This window comes from Musca domestica, unplaced genomic scaffold, assembly GCF_030504385.1.
Source record: "Musca domestica strain aabys unplaced genomic scaffold, Musca_domestica.polishedcontigs.V.1.1 15, whole genome shotgun sequence".
Lineage (NCBI taxonomy): Eukaryota > Metazoa > Arthropoda > Insecta > Diptera > Muscidae > Musca > Musca domestica.
The window spans coordinates 951,311-967,148 of NW_026712207.1; the positions used below are offsets into that span (position 1 = coordinate 951,311).

Genomic DNA, 15,838 nt, shown 5'->3' on the forward strand with positions numbered 1-15,838 from the left:
GCCCAACAACAAGTGAGAGTAGGCCGGTATTTTTTGTTTTCGCAAATCAAACAAACAACACAAATTGAATTGTTTTTTAAAGACGTTACGAAAAATTCTTCAAATAGTTTTTGGAACAGAAAACGCGTTTTGAAAAATGTATTGAAAACATTTTTAAAACAAATTGCACCGGTTTGGTGAAATTTTGAAAAGAAAAAAATAATTACAATCTGTTTTTCAATTCAACGAAACAAATTTAGAAAAAAGTGAAAAAAGGAAAAAAATATTTAAATAAAAAAATATTAGAAAAAAAATTAAAATTTTGAAAAAAATTGAAGTTTTTTGAAAATTGTTTTGGATTTAAAAAAAACCGCAACTTCCCTTCGATAAAAAACGACTCGAAAATGTCACGAAAATGCATTTTACATTCCCTCTACCTTGTGGTGCTGCTGCAACTTTGCTATAGCTTTAATCCTGCCGATCAGGATAATGGCACAACGGCATCCTATCCGGATGCCACAGAATCTCAAAGCCCAGCAGTACCGATATCACAACAACTGCCGCTGTATCAAAATAGACGTCGCCTCCTGTGGAGTGCTGCTGTCATTATTTTCGGTGTCATCGGCAATCTTTTGGCTTTGGTCATTTTGGCGCGCAAAAAAGCCACCAAACACAGCAAATACACGTTCATGCTAAGGTGAGTTAATGGTGTTTAGAAAATGAAAATCAAAAGGGAGGAAGAAAAAAATAAAAAATAAGAGGTTTAGGATTGTAAAAGATTGAAAATCAATTCTGAGATAATAAAAAGTATCAATTTCTCGATTTTTCGAAAATATTTTTGTTGTCCAACAATTGGTCCCAGGAAGAAATTCTTTAAAAAATCCACGTTTATGGGTCCATTGGTCCCTGGAAAAAATTCTTTAAAAAATCCAAGTTTAGGGGTCCGTTGGTCCCTGGAAAAAATTCTTTAAAAAATCCAAGTTTAGGGGTCCACGTTTATTGGTCGGATAGTCCTTGGAGAATATTCTTAAAAAAATCCACGTTTATGGGTCCATTGGTCCCTGGAAAAAATTCTTTAAAAAATCCACGTTTATTGGTCGGATAGTCCTTGGAAAAAATTCTTTAAAAAATCCACGTTTAAGGGTCCATTGGTCTTTGGAAAAAATTCTTTAAAAAATCCACGTTTAAGGGTCCATTGGTCTTTGGAAAAAATTCTTTAAAAAATCCACGTTTATTGGTCCATTGGTACTTGGAAAAAATTCTTTAAAAAATCCACGTTTATGGGTCCATTGGTACTTGGAAAAAAATCTTTAAAAAATCCACGTTTATGGGTCCATTGGTACTTGGAAAAAATTCTTTAAAAAATCCACGTTTAAGGGTCCATTGGTCTTTGGAAAAAATTCTTTAAAAAATCCACGTTTAAGGGTCCATTGGTCTTTGGAAAAAATTCTTTAAAAAATCCACGTTTATTGGTCCATTGGTCCTTGGAAAAAATTCTTTAAAAAATCCACGTTTATTGGTCCATTGGTCCTTGGAAAAAATTCTTTAAAAAATCCACGTTTATTGGTCCATTGGTCCTTGGAAAAAATTCTTTAAAAAATCCACGTTTATGGGTCCATTGGTACTTGAAAAAAATTCTTAAAGAATCCGTTTTTTAGACGTTTGGGCCTTGGAAAAAAATCTTAAAAAATCCGTTTTTTGGACGTTTGGCCCATGGAAAAAATTCTTAACAGATCGGTTTTTTGGACGTTTGGGCCCTTGGAAAAAAAATCTTAAAAAATCTGTTTTTTTGACATTTGGCCCTTGGAAAAAATTCTTAAAAAATCCGCCTTTTGAACGTTTGGCCCTTGGAAAAAATTCTTAAAAAATCGGTTTTTTGGACGTTTGGCCTTTGGGAAAAAATCTTAAAAAATCCACTTTTTGGACGTTTGGCCCTTGGAAAAAAAAATCTTAAAAAAAACCACGTTTATGGGTCCTTGGATAAAAATTTTTAAAAAATCCACGCTTATTGGTCGGATGGTCCTTGGTCTTTGAAAACCGACCGAAAAAATCTTTAAATCCAAAGTAACCTCCTAATCTGTCTCCAAGTGCCAATTCTCTTTTATGTAGGTTAAATGTTATCTCCGAAATTATTACCAAATTCATTGGTTTTGTTTACCTACTCCGGTTGGCACGCACTTTTATATCTATTCTAGCTGCGCCTATTTGGCATTATCTTAGTTAAAATATCTTATCTCGTATAAAACTTGTATGTTTGTGTATAAATTAAATATTTGGGAGAATATCTGTCGAAAACAAACGGTGAAAAACATGGTTGGATATAAAATGACGAGGCACCTTAAATTATGATGTTGAAGTATTTTTTTCCAAGGACCAATGGACCCATAAACGTGGATTTTTTTAAGATTTTTTTCCAAGGACCAATAGTCCAATAAGCGTGGATTTTTTTTAAGAATTTTTTCCAAGGACCAATGGACCCATAAACGTGGATTTTTTAATGAATTTTTTTCCAAAGACCAATGGACCCATAAACGTGGATTTTTTAAAGAATTTTTTCCAAGGACCAGTGGACCCATAAACGTGGATTTTTTAAAGAATTTTTTTCAAGGACCATCCGACCAATAAACGTGGATTTTTTCAAAGAATTTTTTTCCAGGGACCATCCGACCACTAAATGAGTTTTTTTTTAAATTTTTTCCAAGGACCAATAGTCCAATAAACGTGGATTTTTTAAGAATTTTTTCCAAGGACCAATGGACCCATAAACGTGGATTTTTTAAGAATTTTTTCCAAGGACCAATGGACCCATAAACGTGGATTTTTTTAAGATTTTTTTCCAAGGACCAATAGTCCAATAAGCGTGGATTTTTTTTAAGAATTTTTTCCAAGGACCAATGGACCCATAAACGTGGATTTTTTAATGAATTTTTTTCCAAAGACCAATGGACCCATAAACGTGGATTTTTTAAAGAATTTTTTCCAAGGACCAGTGGACCCATAAACGTGGATTTTTTAAAGAATTTTTTTCAAGGACCATCCGACCAATAAACGTGGATTTTTTCAAAGAATTTTTTTCCAGGGACCATCCGACCACTAAATGAGTTTTTTTTTAAATTTTTTCCAAGGACCAATAGTCCAATAAACGTGGATTTTTTAAGAATTTTTTCCAAGGACCAATGGACCCATAAACGTGGATTTTTTAAGAATTTTTTCCAAGGACCAATGGACCCATAAACGTGGATTTTTTTAAGATTTTTTTCCAAGGACCAATAGTCCAATAAGCGTGGATTTTTTTTAAGAATTTTTTCCAAGGACCAATGGACCCATAAACGTGGATTTTTTAATGAATTTTTTTCCAAAGACCAATTGACCCATAAACGTGGATTTTTAAAAGAATTTTTCCAAGGACCAATTGACCCATAAACGTGGATTTTTAAAAGAATTTTTTCCAAGGACCATCCGACCAATTAACGTGGATTTTTTAAAGAATTTTTTCCAAGGACCATCCGACCAATTAACGTGGATTTTTAAAAGAATTTTTCCAATGACCAATTGACCCATAAACGTGGATTTTTAAAAGAATTTTTCCAAGGACCAATTGACCCATAAACGTGGATTTTTAAAAGAATTTTTCCAAGGACCATCCGACCAATTAACGTGGATTTTTTAAAGAATTTTTTCCAAGGACCATCCGACCAATTAACGTGGATTTTTAAAGAATTTTTTCCAAGGACCATCCGACCAATAAAGAATTTTTTGTTTTTTTTCAAAACCACTCTAAAATTCTTGTCATATAATTCTATTTTAACATCATTTTCATTCTCTGCATTTCCAACTGCGCAATTTCCAATAATATTTTCAAATATTCCGAACAATCACTTTTTTATTGCTCGAAAGAGATTTTTCTGCAAATATTATTTTTAATTATTTTTTTATTGCCATCAAACATTCTAAAAGTATTTGTTTTTTTCAACTTGATTTTCATCGAAATATTGAAAATTCCTAATTATAATTCATGTTTACTTAGGCCTGGCCATTCATCTAAAAGCCACGGCAACAAAGTTTTCTCACAGAATTGGAAAATGGCCATTAAAACGAGTTACATATTAGCCTAGTCGTAGTCTATGGCATGTTCTGTCTGTCCCGCATTATTTTGACTAGTTAAAATTGCTAGTTGTTCAGTTTTTTTTTTGCTGTTTTAAGTCTTGTAAAAAAATGTTGCCTCAGGCAGAGTTGAACAAACTAAAGTGTCCAATAGAGTTCAAGGCGATTTTTGTTATTGAATGTTACGAAAATTAAAGAGGAGTTTGTTGACTCCATGGTAATTGTTGTTCAGCAACAGCTGTTAATGTTGTTACAATTTTAAATCGGGTTGAGGAAAAAACAAACATTTAGAATCGGTTCTTGCAGGGGGTTTAAAATGTAATTTTTAGTTATTTATTTTATTTTATTTTATTTATTTTTTTTTTTTTTTGAATTGTAATAACTATCAAAATATTTTTGCCTCAAAGATTCGGAAAACATTGAAAACCGAAAAACCGGTTACAATGTTTTTCAAAATTGTAACATTATAACAAGTTTAATATTCTTTGAGGTAGGCACTTGTTAGTGCAATTTACAGTCCATATTTAATTTCTTATTATCACAGCAGCAGCACAGAGCTTCAATAATGTGTATTAGGGTGGTAATATTTCATATCAAAATATTTCCAAATAAAAAAAAATATTTTTAAAAATCATAGAAAATTATAACTTGCCGACAGGTGTAAAATTATAGACAGATGTGAAGAATCTAAAATTGTGACCATTTTTGGGTGAGGTACCAGAAGAGGTGGACCGATACCTATAATTTTTAAACCAGATCTTGTGTTAATAAAAATATTAGCATGTGTAAGGTTTGAGAAGAGCCGGATATTTTTTCTACATTTTAAGAGCGTTTTAGTTTTCCAAAATTTTGACTTTTTTTAAGGGGGAGGTACCAGAAGGTATAAGACAATATATTTCATATTCACATCAGAACTTCCTTTTGTAGAGATATTAAGATGTGCCGAGTTTAAAATTAATCGAATGCTCATATCGCATTTTATGAGCGTTTAGGTTTTTCAAAAATTTTACGCCTTTGTGGGGGAGGTACCAGAAGGAGTGGGCCGATATATCCCATCTTTACAGCAGATCTTGTGTTGGTATAAATATTGCAATATTTGAGATTTAAAGAGAATCGGATGTTTAATCCAAAATTTATGAGAGTTATATTTATACAAAATTGTTGGACTTTTGTGGGGGAGGTACCAGATGAAGTGGACTGATATATTTCATATTCGCATCAGATCTTGTGTTGGCTGAAATATTGAGATATGCCGACTTTGAAGAGAATCGGATGTTTAATCCGAAATTTATGAGAGTTAAAATTATTCAAAATTTTTGGACCTTTGTGGGGGAGGTACCAGAAGCAATGGACTGAAATATCCTATCTTCACTTAAGATCTTGTGTTGATAGAAATATTTGGGATATGTTGAGTTTGAAGGTAATCGGATACTCATTTTGCATTTTATGAGAGTTTTGGTGTTTCAAAATTTTGAACCCCTTGTGGGGGAGGTACCAGAAGGAGAGGACCGATATATCCCACCTTCACACCAGATCTTCTATTGATATAAATATTGAGATGTGCCGAGTTTGAAGGTAATCGTATGCTCATTTGGCATTTTATGATCAAAATGTTTCAAAATTTTGAGCTCCTTGTGGGGGAGGTACCAGAAGGAGTGGGCCAATATCTACTATCTTCACAACAGATCTTGATTTTGTTGAAATATTGAAATGTGTCAAGTTTCGAATTAATCGGATATTTATTTCACACTTTATGAGAGCTACAATTATTAAAAAAAAAAGTGGACCGATATATTCCATAATCACATCAGGTCTTGTGTTGACTGAAATATTGGGATATGCCTAGTTTAAAGATATTCGGACGCTCATTTTGCCTTTTATGGTCGTTTTGGTGTTTCAAAATTTTGAATCCCTCGTGAGGGAGGTATCAGAAGAAGTGGGCTGATATATTCCACCTTCATACCAGATCTTGTGTTCATAGAATATTGGAATATGCCGATCGGATACTTATTCCGCGTTAAATAAGTATTTTGGATGTTCTAAAAATGTTGACCCCTTTGTGTGGGAGGTATCAGAAGGAGTGGACCGATATATACCATCTTGTGTTGGTAGAAATATTGCAATGTGCCAAGTTTGAAAGTAATCCGATGCTTATCTCCTATTTTTCCTTATTTCCTATTATATGAGCATTTTTGGCTATTCGAAATGTTGACACCTTGTGAGGGAGGTACTAAAAGGTCCATGTCCATTTTCGCAGCCGACCTAGAATTAATAAAAATAAAAGAATTTGCAAAGTTTGCACAAAAATTGATGATCCCTCCACCATACTATGGAGGGTATATTAACTTTGTCATTCCGTTTGTAACTCCTCGAAATATTCATGTCAGACCCAATAAAGTATATATATTCTTGATCAGCGTATTCGTAATCAGCTAAGTCGATTTAGCGATGTACGTCTGTCTGTCTGTCTATCTATCCGTCTATCTGTCTGTCCGTCTGTCTGTTGTAATCACTCTATCTTTCGAACGAATTGAGATAGATACACATGTTTATTTTTGCAGTAGGCAAGTTAGATTCGTAAATGGGCCATATAGGTCCACGTTTTCATATAGCCCCCATATAACGGTACCTCCCGATATTCAGTATTTTGATGATTTTAGCGACATTATTCGCCAGAATTGTTTCAAATTTGTTATTTGAAGTTCGAAATGGATACTACAGCTAAAATCAGGAAATTATCTGTGCAGGTCCCCGTACAGCCCCATATAGCGGTACCTCCCTATATTCGGAATTTTGACGATTTTAGCGACATTATTCAACGGAATTGTTTAAAATTTGATATTTGCAGTTCGTAATGGGTACTACAGCCTGTGACAGAAAATTATCTGGACAGGCCCACGTTTTCATATAGCGCCCATATAACGGTACCTCCCGATATTCGATATTTTGAGGATTTTAGCGACATTATTCAACGGAATAGTTTAAAATTTGGTATTTGAAGTTCGTAATGGGTACTACAGCCTGTGCCAGAAAATTATCTGGGCAGGTCCAGGTCTTCGTATAGGCCCCATATATCAGTACCTCCCTATATTCGGTATTTTGACGAGTTAAGTTTAGAGGTGTCGTATTTGAAGTTCGTTATGGATGCTACAGCCTGTGACAAAAATTATCTATGCTGGTCCAGGTCTTCGCACAACTCCGATATAACGGTACCTACCTAGATACGATATTTTGATGATTTTGGCGACATTATCCACCGGAATTGCTTCAAATTTGAATATGGTAATGCCTTATGACAAACAATGCCTATGTAGGTCCACGTCGTATAGACCCCAATATTTAAAATTTTAAAAGTATTGGTTAAGGATTTTGTTTTTTGAAAAATTTCAAATTCGTTCCAAATGGTGGAGGGTATTCAAAGTTCGGCCCGGCCGAAATTACTGCTTTTTAACTTGTTTCATCTTACCCTGTATAACCACTGTAGCCTACGGGTGAAGTTATTCAAAAATTTTACGTTGTTGGCTCCTATGAAAACATATTCCTTAAAAAGTTTAAATTTTAAAAATAATTGTCAATTTTTTTTTTAAAAATAATCCTAAAATATTTTTGAAAAATAATTCTAAAATATTTGTAAAAAATATATCTAAAATTTTTTAAAAAATATTTTTCAAAATTTTCTAAAAATTTTAAAAAAATATTTAAAAAAATCAAGAATATATAAAGAACTATTTATTATTAAAGAACTATATATTTTTAAATATGATTTAAAAAATCCCCATTGTATTTATGTTCGCCGACATTCCGATCCATCCCAATATAAGCCATGTAAAAATAATTGATTTACTTCTGTCCATTTCGATTTAAATATTTATTTCACATAAATCCCAATTCGCTGTTAATTAATAACGACTGTCACTGTCCACAGTCATGCGCTGACAGCCTCATTAATATCTCAACTTTATGGCTCCTCAGAGGCCCATTAAAAATTGATCAATACAAGAACTAATGTGGAGCAAAAAGAAAACATTTCAATATTTGACATAGACGATTTGAAATTAGGTTTTTCCAAAATGTTTTCAAAATCACTAAAAAAAAATTATTAGTTTTTCACACTTAGCTGTGATGATGGAAATTTTAGTATTTCCGTGGAAATATCAATCGCATTTGCCACGCCATTTCGCATTTGTTTACTTCGGTTTTGTTTTTTTTTTTTTTTGTAAAATATATCCCTCTTCCCCTTCTCAGATTTTGTTGACTAACAAAAATAATAATAATAATGTTTGTTTAACGGAATACTAAAATGGTATTGAATCGAAACACATAGTGTGAATTATTCAAATCATGTGTAAACTAAATTTATACGAAAACACATTGTTAAACAGTTAAGGAATCAAGCAAACGACAACAACAACAGCAATAAGAACAATAGCAATAAAAATAACAACAAAATACCAAATATTAAATTTTTATTCTAAGTAGCCATTATTGCGTATTTTGAATTGAAATATATTTTTTGGTGGGGTTGTGGGTAAGACATTTATGGCGGCATTCCCTGGTGGGTGGTTTTGGGGCGTGATGTTCGGAGTGGTGTCGGCGGCGATGGCAGTCAGTCAATCATTGTTCTGATGAGGTGTTTCTTTTTTATTACGAATTTCTTTTGTGCCAAATATTTGCAATCGTTTTTTTTTTTTTTTGGCTTTTTGAAAACTAATAATAAATCAAACGAAATTGGCCATAATTGGAACTAGGAAATAATTTAAATAAACTATAAATAACTATTTCTAAATTAGGGATTTAAATAATAGCCAAGTAAAAATTGGATTATTGAAAAAAAAAAAATAGATTCAAATGCCTGCAGAATATTTTGAAGAAATATTTTTTTAGCAACACAAAATCAAATATTTGAAAAATATTTTTAAAATATTTTTTTGAAGAATTTTTATTTCATTTTTTTTCAAAACAGTGTTTAGGGTTTTTATATAATAGCCAACTGAAAATTGGAATAATTGAAAATAAGAAGTGCCAACAGAATATTTTTAAAAAATGTTTTTTCAGCAACACAAAATCAAATATTTGAAAAATATTTTTAAAATATTTTTTAAGTTTTTTTTAAGAATTTTTATTTCATTTTTTTTCAAAACAGTGTTTAAGGATTTTATATAATAGCCAACTAAAAATTGGAATAATTGAAAAAAAGAATTGCCAACAGAATATTTAAAAAATGTTTTTTCAGCAATACAAAATTAAATATTTGAAAAATATTTTTAAAATATTTTTTTAAGAATTTTTATTTAATACTTTTTAAAAGAGTTAGGATTTTTAAACCCTCTGCCATCTGGCTAGAAAGGGAATTATATCATATGATACGGCCAAAACCTGCCTCATCGAAAATCCGGATTTTAGACCCTAGGTCTCTTTGGATCAAAATTGTTTCAGAAATTTTGGAGTGGATCTAGCGATGTCCGTCCGTCTATCTGTCTGTTTGACTGGCTGGTGAGCTCGATAACTCTCGAAAATAGTATCCGATTTGGTCCAATCCTGGTACATCGTAAAATTATTATCAAATATAGATCGAGTTCGGAGATGGGCAATATCGGTCCACTCCTGGTACCTACGTCCCCCTATAAGGTCAAAATTTTCATAGAAAGAAATTTTCCTCACAAAACCAGAAAGGCTCATCCCATTCTTGTGCAAACTTTGTAAATCCCCATTATTTTTATCAGTGCTAGGTCAGGTGCGAAAGAGGACAATATCATCCCACTCCATCAAGTACCTCCCCCACAAAGGGTCAAAATTTCAAATAACCAACAATGCCCCTAGAATAGGAAATAAACATCCGATTAATTTCAAACTCGGCGCATTTTAATATTTCTACTAAAACTAGATCTGGCTTGAAGATGGTATATATCGGTCCACTCCTTCAAGTACCTCCCCCACAAAGGGTTTAAAATTTGGAATAACAAAAAAACTCATAAAATACGAAATGAGGATCCGATCACTTTAAAACTCAATACATCTCAATATTTCTACCACCACAAGGTCTGATGTGAAGCTGGTATATATCGGTCCACTTTTTCTGCTATCTCCGCCTCAACGGGGTCAAAATTTCGAATAGCCAAAAATTCCCATAAAATACGAAATAACTAACCGATTTCTTTCAAACTCGGCACGTCACAATATTTCTACTAAAACAAGATCTGGTGTGAAGATAGTAGATATCGGACCACTCCTTCTGGTACTTCCTCCACAAAAGGGTCAAAAATGTTGAATAACCAAACCATCATAAAATTCGAAATAAGTATTGGATCTCTTCTAAACTTCACACATCCTAATAATTCTTTCAACAAAATATCTGTTGTGAAGATGGTAGATATCAGACCACTCCTTCCGGTACCTCCCTCATAAAGGGGTAAAAACTTTGAATAACTAAACCGCTCATAAAATACGAAATGAACATCCGGTTATTTCAAAACTCAGCACATCTCAATGTTTCAACCAACACCAGATATGGGGTGAAGATGGGAGATATGGGACCACTCCTTCTGGTACCTCCCCCACGGAGGGATCCAATTTTTGAATAATTATAACTCACATAAGAAGTGAAATAAATGTTTCATTCTCCTCAAATTTTACACATTCTAATATATCCACTAACACAAGATCTGGTGTGAAGATGGTAGTTATCGACCCAACCCTTTTGGTACTCCACCCACAGAGGATCAACGTTTTGAATAGCTAAAAGGCCCATTAAATGCGAAATAAGAATCCGATTCTCCTCAAATTTCACAAATCGCAATCGTTTTATGAACATGGATTTTATCGACTCACTAATTCTGGTACCTCCCAAAGGATAAATATTTGATTGGCAAAAAAAAAAATAAAACATAGATGTCTGATTTTCTTCAAATTTCGCACATCCCAATATTTTTATACCCTCCACCATTGCATGGAGGGTATATTAAGTTTGTCATTCCGTTTGTAATGCCTCGAAATATACTTTGTAGACCCCACAAAGTATATATATTCTTGATCAGCATAAAATTCTATGTCGATTTAGCGATGTCCGTCCGTCTATCCGTCTGTTCGTCTGTGGAAATCACTCTAGCTTCCTAACGAAATGAAGTAGATTGATAAAATTTTACTCAAATGTATATTATGTCTGCAGGACTTTTGGTATTAAAAATAGGCAATGGAGGTCCACGTTTTTTTATAGCCTCCATATAAGGGTACCTCCCGATATTCAATATTTTGATGATATTAACGACATTATTCACCGGAATTGTTTCAAATTTGGTATTTGAAGTTCGTAATGGATACTACAGCCTATGACAGGAGATTGTCTGTGCAGGTCCACGTCTTCGTATAGCCCCCATATAAAGGTACCTCCCGATATTCGGTATTTTGCTGATATTAGCGACATTATTCATCGGAATTGCTTCAAATTTCGTATTTGAAGTTCGAAACGGATACTACAACCTAAGACAGAAAATTGTCTGTGCAGGTCCACGTCTTCGTATAGCCCCCAAATAAAGGTACCTCCCGATATTCGGTACTTTGTTGATTTTAGCTACATTATTCACCGATTGTTTTTCAATATCGCATTTGAATATTGTAATGGCTTATGACAAAAGTGGCCCAGGCAGGTCCAAGTCGTCGTTTAGACTCTAATATAACGGCTACATTAGGTATTTTTAAGATTTTAAAAGAATTTTTAACGGATTTTTTTGCCAAATTCGTTCCATTTGGTGGAGGGTAATCAAAGTTCGGCCCGGTCGAACTTATTGCTTTTTTAGTTGTTTATAAGTATTAGCTGAAATGTTGAAATATTTCAAGATTTTCCAAAAAGTATCACATACCTCATATAAGGTGAAGCGAATTGGGCACGTTGTAATATTTATATCAGAGTGAGTTCAGATGAGAAGAGGATAATATTCACGCCCTGGAAACCTGCCCTATAAACGAACATTGGCTGAGGGTAAACATCTATCAGAAGGATTGACTGATACTTTTTAACATGTTTTTGTTCGATTTTTTTAAATTGAAAATCCTTCTCCACAACAACCTTGCCTCAAATCCCCTCAACCACCATTATTTTTATAAAAAAAAGAAATCACAATTAATCATGATTACAACCAAGTAGTCACAATTATCTATTTGTGGACCATTAAAAATATTAGCAGAGATTTAAAAACTACGCAGCGATACGATGACTAACATAGTAGCTCCCTGCAAATGCAAAACGACTGCAAAGAAAAGCCTTATGTTTGATATTACAACACCTAAGAAAAGCCACAGCAACAACAACAATTAAGATTGCGTACTACACTAAGAATAGAAGACAGATAGGCTAGGCACCGGACGAAGATAAGAATCACATTACAGTCTACCCCACATGATGATGATGATGAATCGACTGGAAGGCAAATATAAATGGCAGACGTTTAAACACCCTACACTGAGCATCTGCAAAGGGGAGGAGACAAAAACTTATTTTTAATGGAAATTATTTTTGTAATTTATAAAAATAATGGAAACAAAATTCTAAAATTCTTGCAATTTTCAAAATGATTGTTTTTTTTTAAATTTGGATTGGAATTTTTCTTTACAACTTAAACCGCATAGCATTCTTGGAATCCACGTTCGAATTTATAGACTCCAAAGCACCTTATCTTTTGCACTTGCAAAGGTACATTCCCAAATGCCGAATGGATTTTGTCATTTCTATTTTTTTTTTTGCATTTTTTTTATCTTCTCTCTGAAGATAAGCGACTTCAAGTTCAAACTAATCGCGGCAATCAAATGTGTAACGAACTTGTTGTTGTAGCTGTGGTTTACATTGCAAACAAACAAATCGCTGGGTACTTCTTTTGTGTCATGAGTCAATTACCCATGAGGTCCCATTGTCACTGTCGTTGCGCTCCTCAAACGAATTTTCGTTTTGAGAGGGTCACAGAATTGAAAAAAAAAATAATTCAGATGAACTTTTAAACACTGGTAAAAATTGAGATTTTTTAATAATTTTAATAAAAATCTAATTGAAAAAAAATCATTTTTTAAAAATCGTAATTTTTTGAATATATTCGTGGATCATTGAAAAAAAAAATAATTTTTTAAGAATCGTAAATTTTCGAAGATCCCCGTTTATTGGATCATTGTTGAAATAATTATTATTTTTTTTTAAATCGTAAATTTTCGGAAATCCTCGAATCCACGTTTTGTGTTGATGCTTTAATTTTTTTTTTAATTCACCTCATTTGGATCCTGAAACAAAAATTATGAAAAAAAAAAAAACAAGTTAAAAAGTATCGGTCGGTTTTGCTGAGGGGCGTGCAAATCCACGTTTTGGAATTTTTTAATATCCTAGATTTTTAAAAGTGGAGGTTTAAAGATTATTTTTGAAAAGATTAGCAGACCTACAAAGACGGGCTTTTAACGGACAAACAGAGCCTCAGATGTGAATTTTTTAACAATATATTTTGAAAGGACCTACAAACGAGGATTTCTTAAAGATATTTCTTAAAGGACACACATTGTTTTAAATGTTTTTAAAAGGGGAAACAGGCCCAGAGAATTGGTTTTTTAAATATTTATTCCAAAGAACCAACAGAGCCTCATTTAAAAATATTTTGGAAAGGATCAATAGAGTCATAGATGATATTTGAACAATATTTTTGAAAAATAAAAACCAAAAGATCCACAAAAGAGAATTTTATTTATTTATTTTTTTTTGGGATTTTCAGATTGTATTTTTTATATTTTTATATTTTATATATTATATTTTTATATATTATATTTTTATATTTTATTTTTAAATTTTTATTTTATATTTTTATTTTTATATTTTTTATTTTTATATTTTATATTTTTTTATAAATTTTGAAGGGATCAAGCAAGCGTATTTATATATATATTTTCTAGGAACGACAGAGCCTCAGATGGTATTTTTTTAAAATATTTTTGAAAGGAACAAAATACCTAAAAAACGTGAATTTTTTTAAAATAGTTTTGAAATGATTCCTGTCTACCAAACGTGGATTGTTAAGGAATATTTCTGAAAGGACTTTCTGACTGCTAAACGTGGATTTTAAATAGTTATTTTCTGAAAGGCTTTCCTACCATGGATTTTTAATGAATATTTTTAAAAGGACTATCTGGCTATCAAACGTGGATTTTCAAGGATTATTTTCTGAAGGACTTTCGGAACGACGATGAGACGTGGGTTTTTAAGGAATATTTTTGAAAGAACATTCGGAGCATGAAGCATGGATTTTTAAGAAATATTTTCTGAAGGACTTTCGGAACATGAAACGTGGATTTTTTAAGGAATATTTTTGAAAAGGATTTCTGATTATCAAATGTAGATTTTCAACGATTATTTTCTGAAGGACTTTCGAACCATGGATTGTGATTTTTAAAGAATATTTTTGAAAGGACTTTCGAACCATGAAAAGTTGGTTTTTAAGGGTTATTTTCTGAAAGACTTTCCAACCAGGAATCATGAATTTTTAAGGAATATTTTAAAGAAACAAAAGACCTACAAACGTGGGGTTTTGGGAAATATTTTTGAAAAGATTTTCGGACGATGAAACGTGAATTTTTAAGGATTATTTTTTGAAGGATTTTCAGACCATGAATCATGGATTTTTAAGGAATGTTTTTGAAAGAAACAAAAGACCTATAAACCTGAATTTTTGAGAACCATTTCCAAGCATTTTTAGATAATCAAACAGGAATATTTAAAAAATATTTCCTGAAGGAACATCAACAGGGATTTTTAAGAATTATTTACTGAAGAACTGTCAGACCATCAACATGGATTTTTAGGGAATATTTACTGACAGGCCAACAGACCCACAATTGTTTTTTTTATAAATATTTTGATACTCTGACATCAAACGTGGATTTGAAAGAATATTTTCTGAAAGATTTCCAGACCTTCAAATATGGATTTTGGTTTAAAGGACTTTCAGACCATTAGAGGCTTATTATTTACTGAAAGACTATCAGTTCATCAAAAGATTTGAGAATTTTTTTCAGATTTTTTTCCTGAGAGTCGTAAAAAGTGAATTTTAAATGATTATTTTTCGATGGCCTTCAAAATGAGATTTTTAAAAAATATTTTTCAAAAGGACTTACAGCCCAGCAAACACGGATTTTTAAGGAGAACCTATTATTTAAGGTTTATTTTCTGAAGGACTTTCGGCCATGAATCGTTTTTTATGTTTATTTTGAAAGACCTTTAGACCATGAATTGTGGATTTTCCAGTATTATTTTCTGAAGGACATTCGAACCATGAATCGTGAATAGATTATTCCTTGCAATTTCAGACCAATTAACTTAGAATTTTAAAGAATATTTTCTCAAGATTTTGAAGAAATATTTTCCGAAGGATTTTTTTAGGATTTTTAGGGATATATTTTAAACATTTTTTAAAGATAGATAGTCTTTTGATAGTCATGAGAAGTGGATTTTTATTATGCTATTATTTTTATTTATTATTATTTTAAAATTTATTTATTATTTTTAAGACTATTTTTAACGCATTTAGCGGATTTTTTAAATATCAATTCTATGCCACCTTGACATAACAATTACCTAGCATAATTAAACATAACTTTACAACGTGTTCCAAACACATGTAAACATGCATAATATATTCAGTTGGGGTTTTCCAAATATTTTCAAAGCTGAAAAAATCCCCGAAAATTGTTTTCAATCATTAAACTTAAAAAAAAAAAACAACAATAATAATTG

At 32.0% G+C, this 15,838-nt stretch overlaps 1 protein-coding gene across 2 annotated transcripts in view; it reads left to right on the forward strand.

Annotated features, from left to right (window-relative positions):
* The first annotated feature begins 321 nt into the window (after nt 1-321).
* The window catches only part of LOC101892534 (prostaglandin D2 receptor), a 31,613-nt gene continuing 16,096 nt past the window's right edge, over nt 322-15,838 (forward strand). For both annotated transcript variants that reach the window (XM_059119453.1, XM_059119454.1), the window contains exon 1: nt 322-676. In XM_059119453.1, the coding sequence (XP_058975436.1) occupies nt 384-676 (293 nt within the window). In that variant the 5' untranslated portion in view covers nt 322-383. The remainder of the gene's footprint in view (nt 677-15,838) is intronic.